Source organism: Podarcis muralis, chromosome 13 (assembly GCF_964188315.1).
Source record: "Podarcis muralis chromosome 13, rPodMur119.hap1.1, whole genome shotgun sequence".
In the NCBI taxonomy this organism is placed as follows: Eukaryota; Metazoa; Chordata; class Lepidosauria; order Squamata; family Lacertidae; genus Podarcis; species Podarcis muralis.
Window position 1 is genome coordinate 50,695,048 of NC_135667.1, and position 23,490 is coordinate 50,718,537.

The window sequence follows — 23,490 nt, forward strand, 5'->3', positions numbered from 1 at the left end:
CATAGGGAATATATATATTTTAAAGCAACTTTCGCCTTTATGTTAGCAACAGTATACTTGGAAATGTCTAGTAAAACCTCAGAAGATTTGCAATGCTTGCAGTTCAGATTTGGGTGCCTGACTAGCTGCTTGACCCTCACCATGACTAGCAAAATAGGAGCGAGGCCAAAGGTGGATGTACATATAATTCAGCTTTTCATGGCACAGAATTCCATCACGCCACCTTTGTCACTGCCACTAGATCATCCTAGCTTTTGCTTTGCATAAATAGGACAGCTCTCTGTCCCAGCCATCATCTCACTCTAAACCCAAACCCTGCTCTGACCACAGTGGACTTATTGTTCCCCAGAAGGAGGTTTTTCTACCTCTGAAACCTTGCCCCTGTCCACCTTTTGCATTATGAACACATTTCTTAGTGACGCGTAATACTTTGCTCACCGCCCCCCACTCAATCTCTTCTTCTACAATGAATTTTATCCATTTTCCTAAATCAATGTGTCTCAAGCTTTCTACTTTCCAGGAACTCTTTTGTCCATCACAGAAACATAGTATATTGAAGATGCTCAGAGAGTGCAAATTCAGTCCATGTGAGGCACTTTGTTAGGTCAGGGGAGGGAGAGATGGGGCTCACCACTGCCCCATCTGCAGTTAGGATGTAACTTAAAACATACTAAAACCGCTTTTTGCCGCACCAGTAATAGGTAAGGGATCTATTGAGCCAGAAGTGACCTTTTCGGATTGAGGCTTTTTTGCTCCACCCCCCCCCCCTTCAAAAACAAAACAAAACAACTCATCAGAGGCATGCACATCCATGAAAGTTGACTGTTACCAATTTATTATAAAAAAAAATGGTAGCAATGTAGAATACAGCAAGATTTTGTGCTCACACACACACACACACGGTGGACATTCCAAACAATATGGACATTTTTTTCGGGGGGGGGGGGGGGGAGGGTGTAATATGGAAGTGGGAGAGGCGAACAAACAATAGCATTAACCAAAATGCCAGCAGAACACAGGAAAGCTGTTTAAAAGGTTAAAAATTAGATATCAATATTGTCATCTTAATATTGCTTTCATTATTGAACAAGCTTGACTCTTACAGAGGTTTTTTTTTCCCCATAAAAAAAGGAACAACCAGAAAAACCAAGACGTGGCTGTTTCAACACGGACACACAGCCAAACCATCACACCCAGTATTTGCATACCTGATAGCAGCATTTCCCCCCACAGAATCATGTAAAAAACTACATGGAAGGAAACAAAAGCAAAAATATTATGGCAGTTGTCAACTGGTATTCAAACAAACAGATGATTAAATTACAGTTAAGATAAACACATAGGGATCATTAATCTACCTTCTTTAAACTTTTTCGAAACTGCTCAAATGAAAGTCACCAACTCAAGGGTCAAGTTTGCACTTTTTTTGTCTTTTTGTTTAGCCGATGGGGATTTTCCAGTTCACAGCTTACTGCATGCTTAGAACAAAGAGGGTCAATTATAAATCCTTCTACACAATAAAGTAGGTAGACAGAGGAAAATAGAAGTTTACTACCTGTAAACACACAAATATACAAGCCTTTGCTTTAAGTGACTGCAGTTCCGCAATGCATTATCTTCTATATCTTCCTCTTTCTCCTCTGTCTCTGTCCCGATCGCATATCCTCTCCCTCTCCCTCTCCCTGCCCCGATCCCGATCTCTGTCCCTTCTGGTATCCCGGGGCCGATCCCTCTCACGATCCCGCTCTCGTTCTCGGGGTCTGCTTCTTCGGCCGCTGACAACTGCTTGTGTCCGACGTAGAAAGTCATCTACCCTCATGTCATAATCATGCTGTAGGAGACAGAAATGTTTGTATAGATCACCTAATGTTAAAAAGCTACAAAGCACAGGTAAGGCTGCTGGTCACTATAGCTTTATGCTGCCTCCAAGATCAGGGGTGGTATGCCTCTTGAATGCCAGTCACTAGGCAATGCTGCAGGACAGGTTATTGCCCTCAAATGCTGCTTAAGGACTTCTCATGGGTATCTGGTTGGCCACTGAGACAAGCAGGATGCTGGCCTAGACAGACCTTTGGACTGACCCACCAGTGCTCTGATGTTATTATGGACCCGGAGGCCTCAACCCTCCAACATTCCTTATAAAGGTAAAGGGACCCCTGACCATTAGCTCCAGTCGAGGCCGACACTGGGGTTGTGGCGCTCATCTCGCTTTATTGGTCAAGGGAGCCAGCATACAGCTTCCGGGTATGTGGCCAGCAGGACTAAGCCGCTTCTGGAGAACCAGAGCAGCGCACGGAAACGCCGTTTACCTTCCCACCGGAGTGGTACCTATTTATCTACATGCACTTTGGCGTGCTTTCGAACTGCTAGGTGGGCAGGAGCAGGGACCGAGCAACGGGAGCTCACGCCGTTGCGGGGATTCGAACCGCCGACCTTCTGATTGGCAAGTCCTAGGCTCTGTGGTTTAGACCACAGCGCTACCCGCGTCCCTTTTTAACATTCCTTATGCTAATCTTTAAAAGGATCAAAACAAATCGCAAATGAAAACGGGCTTTGCATTCAAATACAGTGGTATTTCGGTTCTCGAATGTAATCCGTTACGGAAGACGGTTCGAGTTCCGAAGCGTTTGTCAACGGAGACGTTCGAGAACCGAGGTACCAGTGTATCTGGATTCAACGTGCACCTGGAGCGTAGTTTCTCTTTTGAAAGGGAAAACTCAAACCACATACAAATACTTCTTGCAAATCTTCCAAGTCTTCAACAACTGAGACTCTCAAGGCTCAAACTAACTTGGGAGCACATGCAAAAATATGCAAAGGGGTCGGTGATGGGCATGTGCAAAAGGAACAACTTTGTAAAACAACATCATAGGTTTTGCTCTCCTGTCTCGTGTGCCTGCATTCTACTACAGTGGTGCCCCGCAAGACAAATGCCTCGCAAGACGAAAAACTCGCTAGACGAAAGGGTTTTCCGTTTTTTGAGTCGTTCCGCAAGACGAATTTCCCTATGGGCTTGCTTCGCAAGACGCGAGTTCTTGCGAGTTTGTTTCCTTTTTCTTAAAGCCGCTAAGCCGTTAATAGCCGCTAAGCCGCTAATAGCCGTGCTTCGCAAGATGAAAAAACCGCAAGACGAAGAGACTCGCGGAATGGATTAATTTCGTCTTGCAAGGCACCACTGTATTTATTTTGGCACAAGTGGCAGCTTTAAAATGTGCTCTCTGAAGGCTGGGACAGAACACGCACGGAACGTTTCAATGAACGTAGAGGCCTGACACTTAAGACTGTATAAAGGTCTCTCGACAGCGCAAGATCTGCCCATGATCCTTAACTGGCATGGTACCAGCCCTTCTGGGCATACTTACCACCCGCTTATCCCTGTATCGTGCATCGTGTGGAATGGGATGGTGCCCTGAGTAAGGAGGGTGAGCTTGTGGTGGAGGAGCATGGTGCTGGTAGTAAGGATGGTGGGGAGGCTGTTCCATACCCGGGTAAGGAGGCTAAAAAGAAAACGGTGTTATTCGCTTACATTTCTCCTCCTTAGAACACAATCGGCATCAAGGAACACTCAAATGCAACTGTAATAAGAAAGTGCTTCAAAGATTCAATGGCATTTCCGAGTGTGGCACGCTAAAATACCTTATAGTGGTTAAAAACTAGCCCAAACCGTACACCTAACCCCACATTTCCACAACCAGACACAGGAGGAGGCTGCAGCGACTGAACAGTGTAATTTGTATAGGTACAAACATACTATGCACACGATTCTCCGTGTGGAAGGGGCGCCCGTACCTTGTGCAGAATTAAACTGGCAGTGGGGATATTCACCATGCCACTGGGGGCCATGTTCTGCAAGGTAAAATAAAAGGCTTCCAGAATGCTAGGGAGGATGAATGGGGTGAGGATTATCGCAATGCCAAAAACATGCTCTTAATGTTACAGTCAAAATCAATATGCATACATTTGCTTTGAACTGAATGCAAAAGCAGGTGGGAGGCTGGAGCCGAACAGATATTGTGGTTTGACACAAGTGTCCTGATACCAAACCTACCCAAGAACATTGAAATTCAATGTTATTACATAGATCAGTAGTTTACAAACACTCGTGTCATGGACCACTTGAAAATCGCTGAGGGTTTTGGCAACCAATTAATGGTTTTTCTGCCTGTTGTAGCCACTGTAACATAGCTGTCAACCTTCCCCTTTTTTCAAGGGAAATCCTATTCAGAATAAGGGAATTTCCCTTTAAAAAAGGGAAACGTTGACAGCTATGCACTGTACCCCTGTGCTAGATGTTGTATGGTTGTGCTGTCTTCCATCTCCAACCACAAATCCAGACACACTGCAACAGTTTGGGAACTTCTGAGATTGAATGGTTCATTTACCTGGATACTATCTAAGTGTACTTTACAAGTGGGGCCTGCTGTGGTATATCATCCTTCCTAAAGAAATCTTGCCAGCCCTGGGTTCCATGCACCCCAAACAGACCACTCCAGTCTGCATTCTAGGTGCAGCTTCCCCACAACATTCAGTTTTCCTTTTGAAGAGGTCAGCTATTGGGTATGCCAAGTCATCTTTTAGCCTCCTTTGGTTTGTGCCCCCCCCCCAATTGTAAGTAAAGGTAAAGGGACCCCTGACCAATAGGTCCAGTCATGACTGACTCTGGGGTTGCGGCGCTCATCTTGCTTTATTGGCCGAGGGAGCCAGCGTACAGCTTCCAGGTCATGTGGCCAGCATGACTAAGCCGCTTCTGGCGAACCAGAGCAGTGCACGGAAACGCCGTTTACCTTCCTGCCGGAGCGGTACCTATTTAGCTACTTGTACTTTGAAGTGCTTTTGAACTGCTAGGTTGGCAGGAGCTGGGACTGAGCAAAGGGAGCTCACCCCGTCGCAGGGATTCAAACCGCCGACCTTCTGATCGGTAAGCCCTAGGCTCTGTGGTTTAACCCACAGCGCCACCCGTGTCCCTCCCCCCAATTGTACTTCAACAGTATAAGGCTTGCAGATTTCCCTCTTTTTTCTGTGTCTTTGTTTCGCTACAACTTTGGTAGCCCCCCAACATCATTCTTTCATACTGCCTGCTCTTTTCCACCTGCGCTTCTTTTATACGTAGCTAATCTTTCTTGCATGGATTTAAGAGCACGACTCTACGCTTATATCCTGGCTTGCAGTGTTTCCTAGTGGCATGTGGTTGGACGCCATGAGAACAGAATGCTGGACTAGATGGGGTTTGGTCTGATTCAGCAGGAATCGCTTGTCATTTTTGGATCCCTAAGGAAGTTCATAAAAAATAAATGGAACTACCCTTATCATTCAATCAAATGCATTGTCAAAAGTAAAGTGCGTTTAAAAATACGAACCATTCCTTGCCAGGGTGGCGGCGGACCCATGCTGTGGAATTCTCTCACATAATCATTGTAGGACTGGAAAATAAACACATACAGGGAATGTCATAAACACAGGCAGCATTAAAGCACTTGCAGCTACAGCACACGAAAAGGCAGACGCTTACCCCATTTAGAAAGACGTCTCTCCGCACTCCTGAAAATCGTCTGTTGGGAATGAGATTTGTGGATTTAAACACAGTGCTAAGATACCGCAGCACAAAATGAACAAAGACTAAAGCATCTCTTACCTGTCTGCATCTTGGTATCTGGGATCCTTTATATAGCCTGTTTGAAACCAAGCAGCATTATATATCATATTTACCGCTATAGCAATACATAAACAGAAATTAGCATCTTTCCCACAAGCATGCACCTGCCTTGGCAAAGAGAACAAGGAAAGGCAATTCTGCTGTTCCCAATGGTGGCTTCAGCAATTTGTGTAAGGAGCTTTAAAATGTATCGAGTTTTTCTTTATAGCAGAATAGAGCAGACTCCAGTAATTATCTAGCTATTGGATAAAGAATGTAAAATCTGGTCATTTTAGCTACATGCCAAGATTTAATCTAAACATCAACAAAAGTACAATGTAGCCTGTTTTGTAGGAGATTAAGACATACCTACATATTCACTCATATAATAGGACATTTATAACATTTTTGTCTCTGCTCTAAGCTAGGCCCCCCTACCATGTTCCAAGAAGGACACCACGATCTCCCACATTCCGTTAAGTCTTCCTATTCAAAATGAGCTTTAACTAGAGCCCTGATGCACCCTCAAAGCTTTATTTCAACCTTCACATTCTACACAAATTCAAGATTGTTAATACACAAATCTGTACGTTTGTGCAAATGTATTTGCATAACGAGATATTAACCTTGTCTTTGGTGAAACTCAGGGGGATAATCAATCCTTGGTTTCTTTCTGCTGTTATGAATATCATAATCCTCTGGTCGACGCCTACATAAATTAGACAATAATTAAACAATTGTTTGGAGCAACCTTAAAGTAAATACCTTCAGAAGGAACAGGAGGTAACCCAGGACGACTTTCTGGGAGGCTTCTGAAGTCCCAGGCAGCTGTGTGAGCCTTACCAAATTCACCGCTCAATCCTTTCTTGTGTCGATGTAAATATGCTTAACTGGCATTTTATGGTTGCAAAGAACCTGAAATCCTTGACCCAGCCATAACTCTTAATTCCAACCTATTTCTTTAGGGCTTACTCCCCGTTACACACAGAACTGTAGCCATAAACCTGATCTAACCCTACTTGTAACTTGTGCAATTGCTATATTGATGCTCGCCCTACAAGCACAGAGCCACACAATTTGGACGCATCTTACGGACGTGTTCCAAACCTCTAAATACTCGGCCTCACTTGGACTGATATCATTCGGACCCATCTCTCTTTTCCCCCGCCCCCGATTTACATACAAAGATTACTAGCCAGGAAGGATCTATACAATATGGCCTATTGCTATGTTCTCGAGATTAGAGCTAAGAGATTTTTCAAAATTCTTATTAGTAGCTAAAATGGTTGTGCTTTCCGAAGAAGGTATTTTGCAGCTGCCAGCCTGGGTTTCTCCTTTGCTCACCACCAGCGGGTCACCGAATGCCCCCCCCCCAAACCCTTCAAATACACCATCAAAAGGTGAAACAATTATACAGGCCAAAGGCAATGACCCCCTCCCTCCTCCCCAACTACCATTAAAGTATATTGCATTACCATTTTAAAAGCAAGTATCACAATTCCGAGCAAACAAAGCAACTGTATGCACAGCAGAAATAGATTTAGAAAAAAAGAGCTGGTGTAAAGAATAAACATACCGCTTTCTTGTAGTTTGAGTGTGCACTTACGACCGGTATAATATATGATAGTAACAGTTCATATAGTAGTCCAACTACTGACTTTAAGCTGAAAGCCACATACATAAATGGAGGCCCTGGCAGGGTTGAGAAGGTGTGGTGGTGTTATAATGTATAGTTTGCAGTCCATTGCAAAACCTTCACTCGTAAATACTTTATTGCACTGGAAACCTCTCAGGCTTAACTTCAAAAGCCATCGCTGCTCAGTCCTCTTATGCCCAAAGAAAGGGGGGTGCTGCCAGGATTCCTCCTACCTACAGGTTACGGTGTCCTTTTTTTTTTTTTTAAACAGCAAGGATATGGGGACTCGTTGGATATCTGTTACCTACCACAGGACGTTTCCACAAACAGGAAACTGCAACCGAAAAGGTTCCAGCCCAAACTACACAGTCTTTAGCGGAAAGGCTTTAGATTTATCAGAAAGCAAAGTGGCTACACAGGGGGGTCAGGGAATCGTGATGGGTAGAAGGGCTTATATCAGTCCTTTGCAAAGACTTCTCCAATTCTGTAACAAGATATGCCCCTCTTTTCTGGGGAATGTTGGCAAGTTCATAGAGCAGTGATCAATAATCGTGGCGATCCTCTAAAACCACTCTTAAGTCCACAGGTGCTGCCCGCATCTGGAAAGGTTGTGTACACAGACACAGCAACAGCCATTCTTTCTGGTTTGTTGCCGGGTCTCCAAGGCCACTTCCTCCCCCTTCGGAGAGAACCTACGGCTTCCAGAAGCTCAGCAAGATGTGAGAGAATATTTGGTAATGGGCTTAAGCCCAGCACGGTGATACAATTTGAGAAAGTCCCAAACACGCTCTTCTTGAACAGCAAAATAACACAAATATTTTTATCCTCAAAATGAGGCGGTCATCTTCTGCAAAATTATAAGTGATCCTGATAAAAGTCCCATATTTTGACAAGGCTTATCCAGAGAGATATACCTGAAAGAAAAGGCTTTTACAAGATATTAACACATTTTGGAACACACAGACTTGCTCTTCCTCCACCTAGCCTGCTCATGGTAAATCCGCTTACCTACACGGACAGATTATCTGCATTATCTGACCAAAGATCTAGTCTAAGCTAGGTTTACAAGAACGCATTTTCTGCATGAGCCAAAGGTCCCCGTTTTCCTCTTGAAAGTGACCAACGGGGGGAGGGGGGACAGTGTGAAATCCTCAATGAAGCCACAAACCCGTCCATGCAGCTTGATGTGAGGATTTTCTCTCTTCTTGATTGCAGGGAAAGCTTTTTGAAGAATCACATTCCTCCATCACGTAATTCTGACACATGTGCCTATTATCAGTCCAAAGAACGTTTCTAACCTTCCCACGTCTCGGAGTGGCTCTCGGCGGGACGGCCGTCCTCTTGACCGGGGCTGAGAATGCATTCTTCTCTTGTGCCGCATTTTATGAATGACTTGATACAAGTCAATACTTTCATCGGGAGGGAATAGGAGACAAAGCTGGGTTCCGCATTCGGGCTCAATTTCCTGGAACAGTTAAACGCTCGTTTTACAAGGTGAACTCTGAATGAATCCAAATTTCCAAAAGACAGCTTCTGCAGCCAACCAGACGGACACAACGAAGCATAACGCTCAATGACATGTTTTTGCTGATTTCTACGAGAAAGTTATACTAGAGACAGCTATAAATACCAACAGAGGGATTTCTAGAAAAATGTTACAGCGTAAGTAAGAAAGAGTTGTATCACATACCTTGCGCAACCAACATGTGTAGCCCAGAATCATGGATCAAAAGCTCACCGGCACAAACAAATAGATTAGGTAAATTTGTTTTTACGGAATTTTAGGACATATGCTGCCCATGAAGCAACAAAGAATGCATATCTTTATTTTGTTAGCTATCAAAAATTGTATTTGCAGCATGCCAAATAGTGTTACAGCTATCTTTTTAAAAAGCACACTGAGATTGCAAATACCCATGCAAGGTGAAGGAAGTCATAAGTTTATGTGGGCTGCTTTTTCACAAGACCCTACTCTCCCAGTTAGTATAGCAGGAGAACAAGCCCATATTTCTCCCTCACAATGAACCCATTTTAGAGACTTGAGAATGGTGGGAGTCACAGTTCATCTAGATTCAAGGCTGCTTTTGGCAGAAAGTAGCCTAACAGTAGCTTTAATAAAGAATGGACTACACTTCAAGATGCTTCAAAAGAAGATATTTTGTTGTGACTTTTTTTCTAAGAGGTTACTGTTCATCACTGGTCTAGGATCTCTTTGTGCTCGGATTAATGGTGGCTGTCTTTCAAATGTGGACAACTATCAAATAAAAATAAGAACAAATGCATTCCAAAATTTTAACTACTGGCCTTAAGATACTGAAGAGGAATAATTATCACAAATGACAAACCTGTCCATCACGTCCAATCTTTACTGGCTTATGCTCATTCCAAGGATTGGTCAGGTGAGCAGATTTCGTGAATGGCAACTCACGCCTAAATGTACAAGTGACATGTAATACATTTTGTGTATTTGGCATTTAAATTAAATCTTATACAAGGATGCTTTTACGGACTATAACTTCAACATTAAAAAGAAAACAGAAAACCAGGAAGATGAGCATTCTGAACTGGCAGATATAAATATTATCAAAGTGCAGCTTGGAAGACCAATTGAGTTAGGTTCATAATGCTCACCCTAGTATGAAGCAAGCATGAGAACCCTAAGTTCTCTTCCAGGAGGAAACTTAAGCCTTTCCTTTGCATCCCACCCACCCACCCACACTGTTTTGACATTCTGGCAGCGTTCTTAACACCTAGAATGCTGCTATTACTTTCTAGGAAGTAAACAAACTATGAAAGCACTACTGGAAAAAATGTGGACTTCCAGTACAGTAGTAATGCTGGGAAGATGTTCAAAAGGATTGTTATCTTCACAGATTGAGAAACTCTTCTCTCTCTCTCGATTTAAAATTAAGCCTTGGGGAAACTCACCCATCACTATTCTGAACATTTCAGGTAAGTGATGACAAAAACCAAGCTGGACATTCATAATATAGAATATGTGTTTCATGAGAATAATAATAATAATAATAATATATTATTTATACCCCGCCCATCTGGCTGAGTTTCCCCAGCCACTCTGGGCGGCTCCCAATCAGTGTTAAAAACAGTACAGCGTTACATATTAAAAACTTCCCTGAACAGGGCTGCCTTAAGATGTCTTCTGAATATCAGGTAATTATTTATCTAAGTTTGATTATTTTCAAAGACAAGAGAAAACCAATGCAAAACAAAAAACTAGACTTCAATGACAGGGTTGGGGATGTGAAGAATGCATCTTTTGCAGCTCAACCTCTGGTTTCCCAACTTCATAGACTACTAGTCTGAAAGTCAGTATCTTGAGTGTCAATTTCTGACGACATCCTACTGCAGCAGATAGAGGCTCCCTATTCCCATCCTATACTTCAATGTCTCAAAATCCATGCATTAGAGGCAGCTATCAAGAGCCTTACGTAATCAGTTGAGGGAGCACAGAATGCTAATAATGGCAGGTCTGTGTATGTGTTCTCTCTCTCTCTCTCTCTCTCTCTCTCTCACACACACACACACACACACACACACTTGCAAGACCATAGGACTGAATTTAAGGCAATAATTTGCCACCTATGAAGATGATGGTTAATAACAAACTCTCTGAAGCATGGCAAAAATAAAAGACAAAAGATATATACCCTATTCATGGTAGGGCAAAAATATTCCTTCCACTAAGACGAAAGTCTTTTAGAATCATAGTGTTGGAAGGGACCATGAGGATAATCTAGTCCAATGCTCTGCAATGCAGGAAACTTTTGCCCAACGTGGGGATCAAACCCACAACCCTGAGATTAAGAGTCTCATGCTCTACCAACTGAGCTATCTGCGTACTATCTCCAGTCTATGCAAATGGGTGGTAACCTATTGTTCCAGCAAATGAATCATGTCTATTTTGAGGATACACTTTGTGAACCTACTCAGAATATCCAAAAGCAAACATTACGAACCAGAAATTTCACATTTTAACCCTTTTACCTGCATATCCAATCTATCTTAAATACGCCTCCCAGCATTTTTGCGCTCATTCCTGCAGGTAGCACCCAGTGTATGGGAGATCCCCCGTGATGGGATTCAGAAGCCAGCCTTGCAAATCCTGAAAGAATCAGAACACTGCAATGAGACGACATAACCCGAACAACTTTGGGTTAATGTTGAGTGCAGGCATTCCCTCTTCTTTACCTTGGAATTTCCCACTCTCTCTCACAGAAAATATCAAGATAACACTCCTCGCTTGTCTGAAGGCAGCATTGAGCTTCTTCTCATTGACTGGGAGGGTTGACCAGACACCCTGCAGAGAGATGAGCAGACACGTAATTTATAAAACCCAAACTGTTCAATGGATGCATCAGGGACACCTTGCTCAGTGCTAGAACACATGCTGGACATGCACCAGGTCCCAGGTTCAGTCCTTGTAATCTCCAGTTAAAAGATGGGACAGCTGAGAAAGATCTCTAACTGAGGTACTACCACTACAGGCAAGCCAGTATGACTGATACAGCTTCGTATTTCATAAATGCTCACATACCCAACAAAAGCTTGGGGAGGACCAGGAAAATCATAATCCATTAAGTTCAAAGCATTATGGAAAGCATTAAACAGTAAAAACAAAGCATTAACCCAGAATTTGTTGTTCCCCTTTCTTTCTGCAAGGCTCCCAGCAGATTCAAAGTAACAGAGATACAGCTGGTGAGATGCTAACTAATTCTATTTCTTTGTGACAGGGTTGAGGTAAGAGAACTAATGAAAGGCTTGATAATTAAAAGAACAATGGCCCCTATTCCGTATTCTGCAATCAGAGCTTTATCTTCATAATGAAAGTAGTCTGTAAGCGCAATGTGGCATACCTTAGCTTTGGCAAGTGAGACGTTTTCGTGGTTGTTACTTTTGATAAGAAAAAATCTTGCATCTTGGAGAATGTATTTAAGTTTGCTAGTTTGGTCTGGGGGTGGAAACAAAGCAAAATGTAATTTTATTGGCATTTCCCTCTGCACCTCCTAAGTAAACACACAACACATATTTATAGCCCCTTTGTGGGACAAGCCCTTTTATATTGTGGTATAACTATTCTTCACTTCAGATGGGCTTATATTGGTCTCCTGCACAAATTCCATTTTAATATATTGAAGCTATGTGACCAAATTTTGAGGAATTGTGCTGCAGGTCAGTAGCTGAATACCACATATTTCAGACTTGAAACCTGTGTCATAGCATGCAATGCTAAGCGTAGAAAGCAAAATAAGCTATTTCAAGTAAAAAGCCAATGCAACATCAGTAATGTTCCGATATGTTTGCTTCCTGGTTATTGGAGTAAAATACATTCTTGAATGAAGAACATACGAAAATTTATCTTTCAAACAGCACCATTTCATTACTTCTTTGCTTGCCAATTCAGCAACAAGATATATATATTTGCCACTATGAAGATGCATGCAAGAAGTAATTTGAGAGGCAATACAATTTGCTCACTTGAGTTAGTTCCACTATACATCGGAACATTACCACATTTGATGTATGTTAACAAAGACTTGACACAAGAGCTTGCAATGGGAGCATGCATTAAAAAATTCGAATTTAAATTATACCTTTTTGGACAGCACGAACGGAAGATGATAATTTCTCATGCTTCTTTTCTGAACCTGTGTTTAGCCAAAGTACATTTGTTCAGATTGAGCCTTAATAGAGATACGATATAAATTCTACAGCCTTTTCACATACTATTTTCATTCATGACAAATTATTCCTCCTGACGCGCACCCACACACACACAAAGAATGCTGCTCAATGTGCACGAGGGTTTGTTTTGGATTTTTGGGTTGTTTCATTTTGTTTGTTTGTTTGTTTTGGTGGACCAGTTTTCTCTTCAGAAAACTAGTCAATGAATCATCATCTTCCAAGTTTTAAAAAGTGAAAATTCCACTTAAGCAACAAAATAGCATTAACATAACAAGAAAACCTACTTCCCCAAATTATTCACACAGAACATGCCAAAATACCAATTTTCACTATTTAGCTACATGTCCAATAGGTTTCTATGGCCCACTATTTATTTTGGAAAATGCAGTTCAAGGGTTTTGCTACAGATCATTTCAGTAAGATAAGCGATAACATAATAATACCTGCATATGACTCTGATGCAGAGCTTCCACTTCTATCAAAAACAATCGGAGAGATGCCTCTAGCTCTTTTTCTCGCCTTCTTTTTCTCATCTAAGACCATCAAAAGAAGCAACAGCAGTACTTTTAAGGCCGACACCAAAAACTTTATCAGGAATGATTGCAAGGAGGTCAATACAGTTTACATTAGCTAAATGCATATTTGGCTCTCAACATTCAGAACTATCATCTCATTGGCCCTTCATTCTTTAGTCAGGATCCAAAGATCCATGGAGTTGTTTTGCAGAGCTCAAGGGAGCTTTAAACTTTTTTGCCTTGAACAGTAATATTCCACATTACATGGAAAGCTGCTTTTGAAGCACACAGAAATTGCAAAAGCAGTTTCTGATACGGTATGGTGTGCACACGTGTGTACGAGTGTGAGGTCTTCACAAAGTCAAGGAATCGACTGGTACAGATCAATCCTCCTACTGGAGCCCCAGCATGCCCCTGGACCACAACCTTTATGCACATTATTAGGAATACAGCAAACACATCCCCCTAAAGCCGGATTTATACACTGCCAGGTATGCACGCTTGCCTCTTCTGCACACCATGGATGTGAACCTACTTCTGGATAACAGACTCGCTTAAGGAGTCTGTGCCAGACTCCCAATGAAGTGCAATGCTGATTGGGGTGTTTGCCATGTTATTCAAATGATCTAGCCATGTGACACGACAACCACATCACATTGACAATACCATTCCAAAGCTTCTGAAATGGAACTGTCCCTGTCACGAGACTTCGGACAGTAGGGACACCAAAATATAAAGGCGGAGTTGGGAGGGACATCGCTTAAATAAAATGTGAACAATAATAAATTAACAGAACGTAAGTATTTGACTAGAAGTTTGAAATTCAGCTAAACCTCAGCTGCTTTTGCTCTGATTTGTTTCTTTCCAGGTTTTTTTAAACCAGAATGTGCCAAATAGCTTTCTATACTGCTGGAAACACTAATGTTTCTTCAGTTAATCTACTCTTTTAAAAAAATGTTTTTTAAAAATCAATTATTTCACCACAGAAATACACCCAGACCAGCCATTCTCAACTTAGGGTTCCTGGATGTTGTTGGACTACCACTCCCATCATCCCTTGCTGGCTATGGATTATGAGAGTTGTAGTCCAACAACATCTAGGGACCCAAGACTGAGAAAGGCTAACCTAGACTGGTATTACAAACACTGGTCCATAGAATTATTCACGTTGAAACGTAAGTTGAACTTGTGAGACACACTGGTTTGAAGATCTTTTCTCATCCCCATGAAAGAGGCCTCTAAAAGAATGTAACGTAAAGTACACCGCCAAAATACTCATCTTATGTTTCCACTTTCATTCCTCACAGCCTCTGGCCAAGAGACCAGCACTATGAAGGAAACTGCTTAGTGAGACACTAATGAGCACCACAGCATCGGAAGAGCTCTGCTGGATGAGACCAAGGACCCATCTAGTCCAGCACTGTTCTCAGTGGCCATAGGAAGCCCTTTGGACAAAAATGAACACTTTGCTGCTGTGCTATCCTTACTGGTGGTGCTCTTCCGGCACCAGGAAATCACACCAGAGCCAATCATCTGTGGTACGATTTAGAAATAAATAACTGAATATGACAAGACCCAGAGCAGAAAGAAATGATATCAGCTACCTGATATATCCGAGCCCGAACCAGATCGGACTGACCCATCAGTAAAGGATGCAGATTCAGATTCAGAATCACTAGCTTCGCTTCGTGTGTCGTAATCATTTCCCTCCTTCTGATCCCTTTCATCTTGATCATAATCCTCTTCTTCATCATCTCCCTCTTCTTCCACTTCTTCCTCCTCCTCCCCGTCATCGTCTTCCTCCTCTTCTTCTTCCTCCATCCCCTCCTCCTCCTCCTCCTCCTCTGTGTTTCCTGGGTCAGAGGATCCGCTACTGCCTGTTTCATGATCCGACCCGTACTCCTCAGAGTTCACCTCTTCTTTTGAGGAGTGACTGGACCTGCTTGGCTGTCTGTCCACCTCAAGCCTTAGCCTCTGTTTAAATGAGAATAAAACAAACGCCTTACATGTCAGGATGCACAGAGAGTTCGGAGCAAGCACCTTAAAGAACTGGTGCATTTAATGACTGCAAAAGCCGCTGCTTACCCCAGAGGTATCTGGAGTGGAAGACTTTGCCCTTCTGTCAGCATCTCTTTTCCTCATGCATGCCTTCTCAGGTTGCCCTTTGTAGGTGTCTCTTGAGCTGCTGCTTGTCATACGCATCTTTCTGTCACCTTCTGGGCGCTTGCTCCTATCAGACCTTTGATACTCCTCATTCTTATACTCCAATACTGGCTTTCCTTTCGTGCTCACTATTCGCTTGTTGCTGCTAACGGATGAGCTTGGAGGTTTGGGTAGCAACTGCCTCGAGGAATGCACAGAAGGCTTCTGCTTTTTGCTCTCAGCTGTCTCCATCCTCTCACTTTTCCTTTTGGATCCTGAAATATTTTTTTTAGAAAAGCACCAACAAATTTTGAAATCAGCATTTCATAGTTACTTGATAGCATTAACAAAATGCTGCTAAAGCTATCTTCACAAAACATGATGAGCAAACTTTTTTCACATTTAGCATGAGACAAAGCACATAAAGCTAGTAGGTTTAAAACCGGGATGCTGTGTTAACTAAACTGCCTCCTTGGAAATCCTAGTATCTCTCACTATTTAAAGATGAGAAAACTGATGACCAATGGCTGGAATGACTTAAGACCAAAACACAACTTAGGACAGACCTTCCAAACCCTAGTGTAGTATCATTCCAAATGTTATTGGACTCACAACTCCAACTGGGCCCAGCCAGTATGGCCAATGGTCAGGGATTATGGGAGTTTCATTCCAATAGCATGTGAAGGGCGCCAGGCTGTGGAAAGTTGACTTGGGAAATAAGCTGAAATAGAACCTTGCTTCTGGCTTCCTCAGGAGAAAGACAGCTCCCTATGTATTTCTATAGCCAAGGAGCCAAGATTACATGCTTGAGGAAGGAAAACTATTTCAACTTGTTAATATTTCATAAGCAATGACAGTAGTTGCTTTTTACCAAACTGTACTGTTTTGTACAGGGCTTGCCGATCGAAAGGTCGGCAGTTTGAATCCCCGCGGCGGGGTGCGCTCCCGCTGCTCGGTCACAGCGCCTGCCAACCTAGCAGTTCGAAAGCACCCCCGGGTGCAAGTAGATAAATAGGGACCACTTACTAGCGGGAAGGCAAACAGTGTTTCCGTGTGCGGCTCTGGCTCGCCAGAGCAGCGATGTCACGCTGGCCACGTGACCCGGAAGTGTCTCCGGACAGCACTGGCCCCCGGCCTCTAGAGTGAGATGGGCGCACAACCCTAGAGTCTGTCAAGACTGGCCCGTACGGGCAGGGGTACCTTTACCTTACTGTTTTGTTTGGGATGCCATATTCCACAAAGGATCTTAAAGCCTTTAAAAACATTCAGATATGAAAACTACAACCAAGGTATCGGCACAGCAAGTTCTTTGCACATATGTGACATGTAATATTTTACTTTAATAGCTCACATTGCCTTTGAAAAAAATCAAATGTGGTAGGGAGATAAGGATACTTCAAAAGGAATTTGTAATGCAGAGCAAAGAACTCTTAGGAAAAAGAGGGGCTGCCCAGTGGGCATGCACAAGTCTCTGTGCACCCTGGCAGCAGCCCTCAAGCTGGTTGGCTGATCTTGCTGTCCACCTTTTCAAAAGGGCACCCAACTAGTAAAGAAGCATACCCTTTTTCTCACTTTTATCTTGCTCACTGTCAGGGTTATACAGTTCATCATCATGATCAGGTGCATCAGTCAATATATCATCCAGAACATTCAGTTCGCCATCTGTAAACAAAACACAAGGTTCAGAAATGGCATTCAGAAGAGCTGCACCCTTTGCTTTAATGGTATTAGAATTGTGGAATTAGAACCACAAAGTTCTAGAGTTGGAAGGGACCACAAGGATCATCTAGTCCAACCCGCTGCAATGCTCTTACCAAGTGAGCTGTTAAAATGGTTTAAAGTGATACTAAAATCCAATAACCACACATTTTCTTTCAGCACTTACATCTGCCCACCCATTTCAAGCTTTTCTAAAATTAAGAGTGAAAACTGAATAGCAAGGCAGTTTTCCACAAGACTAATTTGGATAGCTGCCAATCAAAACTGTTTAAATTGAGGAGAAGCAAGATATGGGTGAACTCCCTACTACAGGTTTAACCAAATTCACTGACAAACCTCTCATCTATCTTTCAGTTGCATTAATCCCTAAACTACATAAGGGACAATTGACCTGGTAAACCTTATAGGCTTGCTTTAGACCAGGGGTCGGCAACCTAAGGCCCATGGGCCACAAGCAGCCCACGGGGGTCGTTTAACTGACCCAGGAGCCGCCCCCGAACTGAGCTGCCCGCTTGGCGAGTCCCCATGCGCTGCACTAAACCAGTGCAGCACAACACGGGGACTCGCTTCCGCAACCCTGGAAATCGCATCTGCGCAGATGCCAGAAATCACAGGCATGCAAAATCTGGCCCACGGTAGGATCACTGCTGGAGTGAACTGGTCCAGGCGAGGTAAACCTTGCCGACCCCTGCTTTAGACCCTAATCAGGACATTAAAATGTTTAATGCAATTATGGCAATTAGATTAATATGTTAACTGCAACCTTTCTTCACACCAGTCAGTTGAGATTTCTTCCTGACCACAGACTGGGCCATAATTAGACAAACATGGACTATCAAAGAAGGCATAGAGGCTAGGATGTGTCTGCACTGATTTTACTCTCATGAAATTTCATAGGTAAGGAACAGCCTCCTCAAAAAAAAACCTGTGATCCTTCACAGGTTTGCAGAACCATTCATCCTAGAGCTGTGTATATTAAAGAGCTAGATTTTATATCAATCATTCACTACTAGAAAAAGTAATAATATTTTGGGGAAATCTGACAGGTATGCCCCATGTGTCTTGTAGTATTTTCTATATTAGTCACAGAGCAGTGATTCCAGTAAGGGCAGACTATATGGTACCTAGGCCACCTTTCCTGAAAATACAGCCAGGTGGAATGGTCCTTGAAGAACAAGTTCTGTAAAGGGAGGAGTCAAACAGTTGAGGGCACCTCCCCCTTCTGGCTAACCTCTTCTTCTCAGGCATCCAAGTGTAATTAAAGCTTGTAAAAATATGGACTAGGATCCCAGCAACTGGTGCACAAAGATTTCTACTTTTCCGTTTTTAGAATTATAATCATAATTATTTTATTTATACCCCACCCACCTGGCTGGGTTTCCCCAGCCACTCTGGGCGGCTTACGGCATATCTAAAAACAATATAAAACATAATCAGACCCCCTACTGTCATATCATGAGCACCTTTTCAAACTTCCTTCAATGTTGAAAGTGGTTTGGCATGCAACAGGAAGGACTCCAATTCCTGAAATTTCCATTTCAGGCAATCATTTTACTTTAAGATGAACCACAGCAAGAATTTGTTTCATAATTCTATCTCCTTGAGCAGTTGTGATTTGTTTTAACAAATCATGTGTAGACTAGTACAAAACCACTACTAACTACAGAGAAACATTATTAAATTTAATTATCTACAATCAAATTCAAAGAGCTTTTCAAAGATTCAACTACAGTTAACGTGGTGAACAAAACTCCATTAAAAATGGAGCTGCCTTGAAAAATCAGTTGCATTTCTCTTTATTTCGTCTTGCTTCTCTGGACTCTCTGGTTTTCAAGAGCTTCTCAATTATTTCTCAATGATACAGGTATACGGACTAAAACCTAATCCAGACAATATTCAACTAATGGCAACTGTTGGGGGTGGGGTATGGCTGGGACCCTCAATCCAATGGTCTCTTGAAACTCAGATCTATTGGGGGGGGGGAGTATTTTCATATTGAAAATAATTTATTGCCTTGAGGCATTCTTGGTTTACTCACCACGTCTAAGTGCCAACAATCTTAAATTTGGACCTAACTTATCTCCACTCCTATTTTAACGTACTTCACAGGAAATTGTTTTTGATGATGACTTTGGAAGGTTCAGCTAGTGCCAGAGACCTGCAGCCTTCTGGATATGAGACATCAGGAGCAAATTGCATTTGTCTTCCATTATCTGCACTTGCCCTATCTTGACTTCTGCGCAAAACACCCCTTAAGTGTTGGGAGTCCTGAATGACCAGAGCTCCATTTATCTCCCGCCACCACTGTGTTTCATTAACAATGCATACCATCTACACATTAGACATAGGACTGCAAGGAAGCACAGTCTCTTATTGGAAGACTGCCCAAGTCCAAGAGTCTCTTGGAGGTGACTTCGTTAATTAAACCACCAAACATCTTGTAGTATACAGCTCTAGTTTTTGTGTCTGTACACATTCTTCTTCTTCTTCTTCAAACACCCTAATGCTTTTAGGATGACAGGGCATCCCAAACAATTTTTCTGAGCACCGGTTCGGTTCTTGAACAGTGCACAGTGGTACCTCGGGTTACATACGCTTCAGGTTACAGACTCTGCTAACCCAGAAATAGTACCTCGGGTTAAGAAGTTTGCTTCAGGATGAGAACAGAAATCACGCTCCGGCGGCGCGGCAGCAGCAGGAGGCCCCATTAGCTAAAGTGGTGCTTCAGGTTAAGAACGGACCTCCGGAACGAATTAAGTACTTAACCCGAGGTACCACTGTTTTTTACTGGTGTGCCATTTAGATAAAAAATCTGTAGCAGTTTATCTTAAACAAGCAACTGTTATCTACTAGAGTGATTGCCAATAAAATTAATTACTGCATACAATACCCTAACCTATATTTTGGAAAAGGCCCAAAGTAGGGTGGCTTATGACCAGCTCAGGACCTTTCCTTGTCGTGCTTACAGGAGCCTCTTAGATACAACTGCAAAGACATAACAACAGAGCTATGGAGATGTGGTAGATCTCAAATACCTGACATAAATATTTGGTGCAATGTCCATGATACTTACTACTCCTCTAAATACATAGTGCCCCAGTATGCAGCTGGTAGATATACTATCGCTCCGTTTGCTTCGTACTCATCAATATATTTCTACATAAACCAGGCCATGCAAGACAAAATTCCCTTCAGCACACACAATGCAGAACTGCTGCAGTCACTGCTCTGCAGTCATATTGCTCCTATTAGATGCAAAAAGCAAGCTTTTAATAGAAGCTGTCCCTCTTGTTTCAACAGGATTTCTAAAGCTAATCTATTTAGGAAACAAGTATGTACATAAACAATACATAATTATGCCAGTGGTCAAGCTGCATAGTTAAACATGGTCAAAAGAATGTAATAACCAGCTGGATCAGGCAAACGTCTCACCTAGCCCAGCACAGCTCAATAGAGCAAGAGATTCTCAGGGTCGTGGCTTGAAGACACGCATTGAGCACAAGATTCCTGCATTGCAGTGGGTTGGACTAAATGACCCTTGTGGTCCCTTCCAACTCTGTGAAAATCCCATTATCACAGTGTTTAAAGAAATGGCGATACAAAGTCCATAAGCAGAACTCACCAACACTGCTCTCCTCACTTGTTATTCCCAGCAACTGGTATTCAGAGGCACATAGCCTCCAAAAATGGAGGTAGAACATAGCCTTATCCTCTACTAATTTGTCTAATCCTCTTTTAAAACCATCCAAGTATTAGTTCAGCCCTCTTGTAAGGTAAGCCTGCTCCACCATATTATTGCCCCCCCTGTCTTCTATATTTGTAAGCAGCTCAATGGTACCCAGAATTACTAATAAGTCCTGTCAGACTATACATCATCTAAATCAAATCTTGTATGTTTCAAATTGCAGCCTTCACCTCTAACCTCAGATACCTTCTTGCTCACCACATTTCCTCCACTGTTTTATCTTATCCTGTAATGCAGTTTGAATAAATGCTGAATAGCACAGTAACATAAACCTAACACAGGCAAACAAAAAGCTTCAAGCGCTGCAGAGCTGTACTTCATCTCATGACATGGGAATAACACAGATCAGCTGTTTTATTGTTTTGCTTTTATGCCAACTAGAAGGGAAACACACAAATCTAGTCAGCATCAGCTGAATGAGTGGAGGGGGTCACTAGTATAATATCCCTGCCTAAGAGCTGTGTATATATATGAAAAAACAGAAAGCTAGTTTAACATAGCGGCCAAGTGTGTGAACTTTATAATATAGCCAAGATACTTTTGGCTCAAACGTAAGGCCAACCAAGAACTTACTGGCTGGTCTTAGGTACACTACTATCCTCTCATCCTCAGAATCTCATCTGCATTAGGAAAACGGAAGTGGTCCATCTTACAAGGCAGTTATAAGTCTTACTGAGATGTTATCGGAACACAGCAGCATTTTAACTTTAATTTCCAGGATTACTAGCTAATATTCACAGAATTTGAGGGAGGAGGATGAAAGCAATCAGCCAAAACTCACTAGGAGACTGTTTAAAAAACAGGGTTTTTTTGTTTTTAAATCATTATTTTAAAGCACAAACAGCCTATGGACATTTTTTACCTGAAACCAATGGCTAGACAGCACCATTGCTTAGGATGTTTCGCTGGACGGGTTTGTTGCCGTTATTAACATCAATTCTAATTTTTAGATATTAATATGATTTTACGCAGAAACTGTTCAGTTTGGCTGCATACTTTTTATATGTTTTATCTATTTTAACCAATTTTAAATGGAAAGCTTAAAATGTTTCCTACTTGAGACCAATGGCTTTTTGTTGCGGGTTTGTTGCTGTAATGATCCAACAGCTTGACCTCAACCCCAAATGTGCCCTCCTCCATTGTCTTCTGAGACAGACAGATGCCAACAACGACTGATATAACTTTTCCCCCTTTTTTAAAAAGATCTTGTTACAATTTATGTGGCAACTATTCCAATCCGGTTGTGTATGCAAAACTTTTCATCTTGTAAGCTGCCTCCAGACTGGTTTTAACTACGGAAAGGTGTTGCAAGGGTTTGTGTGTCTGTGTGTTATTGGGTTGCTTTTACTTTGATTATATACACTGTGGTTTAATATTTTGAATTTGTTCTGCAAACCGATATATAAATTCAGTAAACAAATAAAATACCCCCAAAATGACGGTGTTGGTGACCAAGATTTCATTTTGTCCCCCTTAAAGCGTCAACCCTATGCCTCCCCCTTGCTTTCCCAAGCCTGGCAACCAACAACGTTGCCTTTCCATCCAGCCCCCAACCTATGCGCCCCCCCCCTTTCCCCAACGTGACCCCCAAAGGCTGAGAACCAATATTTCAAGGCCTATTAAACGGCCATCTCTTACCTTACTGCTCCCCCCCCCCGCCGCCCTACTTTCCCAAACGTGACACCCCCCCCCCCAAGGCTGAAGGCGAGTAACATTTAATTTCAAGGCAATTAAACCGCCGCCCCCCTGCCCACTTTTCCCGGGGTGGGGGCTGAAAGAGAACCAATATTTCAAGGCCTATTAAACGGTCATCCCTTACCTTACTGCCCCCCCCCGCCGCCCTACTTTCCCAAACGTGACCCCCCCCCCAAGGCTGATGGCGAGTAGCATTTCATTTCAATGCAATTAAACCGCCGCCCCCCTGCCCACTTTTCCCTGGGGGGGGGGGAGAAGGAGGCAGCAGTAAGTCTTCCAAAAAGCCCCTCGCCCTCCTTCGTTAAGCCCCTCAGGGCTCTCCCCCCCCCCCACATCCCCTGGGCCTTGGCCGCCCCCTCCCGCTACAGCCCCCCCCCAGCCCCGGTTGCCATGGCAACGAGCGGCCTAGAGATTGAGGGGAAGGGAAACACCCGGCGGCGGTACCTTTTTCCTCCCGGCTCTCGGCCGCCATCGTCCCCCCGGCGGAGGAAGGAGGAGGAAGAAGAACCGGCGGCGGCCTTCTCTGGAGGCGGAGGAGTCTCGGGAGGCGAGGTGGGAGCGGCGCAGCCGAAGGACGCGAGGGAGGCAACGGGGAGGGGGATGGAGCCCCTTCAGGAGCTGCTCCCTTCAGGACGCCGAGCAAAATGGAGGCTCTTCCCCCCTCGCGGCCCCGCCTCCTCCTCCTCCTGCCGAAAGCCCCGCC

General features: G+C 43.2%; 1 protein-coding gene across 6 annotated transcripts; it reads right to left on the reverse strand.

Annotated features, from left to right (window-relative positions):
- Positions 1-812: 812 nt before the first annotated feature.
- YTHDC1 (YTH N6-methyladenosine RNA binding protein C1) lies at positions 813-23,472 on the reverse strand. 6 transcript variants are annotated; one of them, XM_028705128.2, is made up of 17 exons: positions 23,232-23,470; positions 17,201-17,290; positions 15,572-15,903; positions 15,091-15,487; positions 13,415-13,504; positions 12,881-12,934; positions 12,143-12,237; positions 11,478-11,586; positions 11,274-11,391; positions 9,614-9,698; positions 8,567-8,733; positions 6,259-6,341; positions 5,633-5,669; positions 5,510-5,549; positions 5,358-5,420; positions 3,363-3,497; positions 813-1,831 (listed from the first exon to the last, which is right to left on the reverse strand). In XM_028705128.2, exons 1-17 carry the CDS (start codon positions 23,257-23,259, stop codon positions 1,613-1,615), a joined length of 2,142 nt encoding a protein of 713 aa, XP_028560961.2. In that variant the 5' UTR covers positions 23,260-23,470; the 3' UTR covers positions 813-1,612. The 6 variants fall into 6 exon arrangements, with proteins under 6 accessions (XP_028560961.2, XP_028560960.2, XP_028560962.2 ...); XM_028705127.2 differs by having other exon boundaries at positions 17,189-17,290; XM_028705129.2 differs by having other exon boundaries at positions 15,091-15,460; positions 17,189-17,290; positions 23,232-23,468.
- Between the last annotated feature and the right edge of the window lie 18 nt (positions 23,473-23,490).

Bases quoted from the DNA above. Each gene is read 5' to 3' on its own strand.
- YTHDC1 (XM_028705127.2), bottom strand. From the start codon at position 23,259: ATGGCGGCCGAGAGCCGGGAGGAAAAAG. The intron at 11,587-12,142 runs GTATGCCACATT...ATCTCTCTGCAG, and splicing joins TCTCACTTGCCAAAGCTAAG to GGTGTCTGGTCAACCCTCCC. The intron at 5,421-5,509 runs GTAAGCGTCTGC...TTTATTTTCCAG, and splicing joins GAGACGTCTTTCTAAATGGG to TCCTACAATGATTATGTGAG.